The 3,989-nt window shown below is 29.6% G+C and overlaps 1 protein-coding gene across 1 annotated transcript; it reads right to left on the reverse strand.

The window, feature by feature from the left end:
• Nucleotides 1-1,241: 1,241 nt before the first annotated feature.
• On the reverse strand, nt 1,242-2,018 carry LOC140958802 (uncharacterized). Its single transcript, XM_073416366.1, has one exon. The coding sequence runs from the start codon at nt 2,016-2,018 to the stop codon at nt 1,242-1,244; it is 777 nt and encodes a 258-aa protein (XP_073272467.1).
• Between the last annotated feature and the right edge of the window lie 1,971 nt (nt 2,019-3,989).

Here is a 3,989-nt window from a genome sequence, read left to right on the forward strand (position 1 = left end):
TAATTTGCAAACTAAATTGATTAGATAAACTACACTGATATATATGACATACAACTTATACTCCACTAGTTATTAAATGCACCCCCTTTTTTCGTGTTTGGAAATATTGGAAATTATTATAAAACAAATTATTAATTTGAGAGGACCTAAGATGACGTAACGTATTTTTTTTTATTTGCTTAAATTATTTTTGTTCAAATCAATCAAAATATTTAAATATCTAACTATTCCCATTTTAATAGGAAGATTTGAAATAGATGGATTTGATATTTCCCACTTAAGCCCATCGTGTATTTTTTAGATAGATATTTAATTAGGTATTTTAAATCTATATTTATCTTCAATGTATTTTTTGTGTATTTTAAATAAAATTATTTAAATCCCTTGGTATGTCCTTTTATATATTCAATGGATCTTTAAATACTTTGATTTGAAATATACCTTCAAATCCAACATGGGTTAAAACATAAATTATGTGAAGGAAACCAAAAGATAACGAGAAATCGAATGATATTTTAGAATGTTAGGAGAAATGTTGAAGTTATTTACTTATTTTCGATAGTTGTGTGTGTGTGTGTATACATACAATTTTAAGATACATTTTACCTTTTATTTTAAAAAATTTATACAATCGTACTAGTTTATCTTTAAAATATTATAAAATAAAATTCAAATGGCATATCAATGGATTTAAAAATACAAAAAAAATTATAAAATATAAAATACCTGATTAAATATTTGTCGAAAAATATATGAAATCCATCTATTTCAAATCTTCCTACTAAAATGCAATCTCACACTCAATATTTTTTTTAAAAAAAGTTTGTTAATTAAAGATAGAATAGTTAGACATATAAATCTTTTGAGATATTTGAAGAAAAAATAAGATAATAGTTAAATAGACATTAAAATATTTGAATTTGTTTTTAAAATTAATAAATTTTTATTTATAATAATTTTCAAAAAACAAAAACTAATTTCAAACGTAATATAATGAATCCATTCGAAATTCAAATCGTAGAGAGATAAGAAATTTGTCATATTTTCTATCTTAAAAGAAATTCAAATATATACACCAAAAAAATCATCCGAGATTCAAGAAATATTCCACACAATGTAATCATCCTAATTAACATCAATTAATATAATAAAAATTTGAAATGAACAATTGAAAAATCAAACACCATAGATATTTATTTACTATTAAGTAATTACTATGTACTTAACCATTAATTAAGCACTCAAAATTTAGCTTGATTAACCCTCATCGGCTGATTGTTTCCCCCAGAAACAATCATTTTCTGTTCCGGAATGGAGGGCATTATCGGAACAAAACTGTACACAGCTTGTTCCCTGCTGTCGCTTACCATGCATGGGCCCGGAACAAACATGTACTGCAAGTTGTGGTACGCGCCTCCGTTACCTAAAGCTGGAACCCGGTAACTAACCGCCGTCTCGGTCGAAGAATCCGTCGCCCCATTCCGGCTGCTCGTGTGATTTCCTGCGGTTTCCTCAAACATACCCGGGATCTGCAGCAGATCCAGCGGTGGCCCGACGCTGGGCTGGTACTCCTTATCGAACCCGAACAGATAATCCGGGTTCAGAGGAAGATCCAGGCCGGATGCTTTTGCCGTTGGGTTGATCATCGGGCCGGATTTGTCGAAGATGAAGATGCGGAGCCTGACGGGCTTGGTTGAAATCCTCTGCATGCGGGAGTACTCGACCATCATGTGCTCCACATCCTCGTCGTTGATTAAGGATACCAGCGCGTCCAGATCTTCACCGGGCAACTGGTACTTGATCGAGACCTCGGAGGATTCGTTTCTCTGGGCGAGGCTGATTAGCTTGGCCAGGATTTCGGAGAAATTGACGTTGGGATCGACGGCGAGGATCTTGGTTTCGCCGCCGAAATAGGAAAGATGGTGATCGGACGGCCTGGGTTGGATCTTTCCGCCGTAACTGCACAGGAGTTTAACCTTTGAGCTGCCATTGCTAATGGTTGAGCTCTGTCTCTCCATGGAGTCTTTTGTTTTCTTCTCTTTGAGTAGACTAGACTGACTTGTCATTTGAAATGATGATAAATAGTTGAATCTTCCCCATATTTCTCGTATTTTTAAATTTGTCCCGTTTATTTTAGAAAATTCTAATATCACCCAAATAGTTAATATACACAATTTTAATATATAACTACTATAAAATTAATATTGTCCCCTTTTTCTCAGTTTTGGACAAATCATTATGTTTCAAGCTCAATCCCCTTTAATTTTCGGTTATAGATTTTTGGTATCATTCATATTAAACGTTTGTTTGTAATTAATTACTTTTGGTATCATTCGAATTGAAAACTTTTAAAAACTACACTTAATTAATTTTCATGAAAAACATAATATATTAAAATAAAAACTCAAGCATAACTTCTTATCAGAAAATTATTCAAATATAATCATTATTCTATATAAATATACAATCAATTCCCAATATAACTTTTTATTTGGAAAAAAGTTTAATCCAAATAAATTATTCTTTATATATAAAAAATTATTTTCTATAAATATCACGCACACTTATAATTTGGTTAAAAAAAAAAAAACAGGTTGTCGTAATAATTTTGTCCTTTGAGGACATTTGAGAAATTGTGAAAAATATGGGGACTGATATTGAATTTCTGTATTTTGGGGGAAAAGTATGGCCCCTAATATGGGATAACATCGTAACACAACATGGATGACTGATGGAAAAAAGGGGGTCCACACGGATAGAAATTTAAGGAAGCGATGGGGTCCAAAGACTGATGGGGCAATTTTGTGTGTGACTACTATATCCGGATTTTTTTATTTTTCGGTTCGGATTTTGGAGAATCCTTTTTCCTATCAAAGGAAAAATTGCAATATTTGTGTTATTTTCTATTTATATTTCATATTTGATTGATTTATTACAAGCAAAGAATCATATCTCACAATATGGAAATTTAATTTATTATTGGTAATTTTGGATAACAATTTGCTAGAAGGGTTAATATGTTTACTCTATTTTCATTATATTAAAATAAAGATTTTTTTTGGTACCATATTTTACTTCTTGAGAAATCAAACGAGAGGAGCAAATCCAAATCTCCAGACCCCAAACTTACAGGGTCGTCTCATATTCCTATCAATCCCATTGAAAAGATATTCAATTAGTAGTCTATCAGATGAATAATATGTGAGTGTCACGTTATCTATTAATATAAAAATTATATTCATTTATTGATCTAAATAAAATATATCAAAATTATACGTCAATCAATGAATAGAATTCTTTTTTTAAATAATAATATTTTAAAAAAAAGTTGTGGTAGGTGTCAGCTAAGGGTCGCCTGTTGTTGGTCCAGAACACAAGTTTGCATATTATAAATCTGTAATGCAGAATTTAATTGAAAAACTGAGTCAAGAATTGAAAATAAACGGCAGTGACATCGATAGGATTAAAGTCGATACAGTGTCCTTGGAATATTTCAAGATTATTAAGACAGTTGCGTGTGTCTTAGATTCTTCGGGAAAATTTGTGTCGGGATATTTTTTATTTTATTTATATATATTATATAATCTACTGTTAAATTTTCAAAATCTAAATATTTATACATGTTTGTTTAAGAAATACTCTCTTCTTTTTTAAAAATAAAATAAATTTCTAATACAACCAAAGCAAATATAATTTTATCGATGAAGTAATAGTATTCAACTCCCTTGTAAAATTCTTATATAATAAAAAATCTTTTATAAAAATATTAATTAAATATTAAGTTATCAACCTTTCAAAAAACAAGCTAATAAACTATTGCGTTAGAAATTCTAGTTACATGCATCTGATCATGTTTTTTTGACTTTTTATTATTTAAAATTTAAAAAAAACTTCAAAGCCTTGAATATATTATTTGTTGGAGAAATTACATTATCGGTTATGTAATTTACACTTTTTTTTATTTTTGGTCGTGTTAACAATATATTTAT

Source organism: Primulina huaijiensis, chromosome 15 (assembly GCF_012295235.1).
Source record: "Primulina huaijiensis isolate GDHJ02 chromosome 15, ASM1229523v2, whole genome shotgun sequence".
Lineage (NCBI taxonomy): Eukaryota > Viridiplantae > Streptophyta > Magnoliopsida > Lamiales > Gesneriaceae > Primulina > Primulina huaijiensis.

What these genes read in the sequence shown, in the direction of transcription:
- LOC140958802 (XM_073416366.1), bottom strand. Translation starts at nt 2,018, where the DNA reads ATGGAGAGACAGAGCTCAACCATTAGCAATGGCAGCTCAAAGGTTAAA.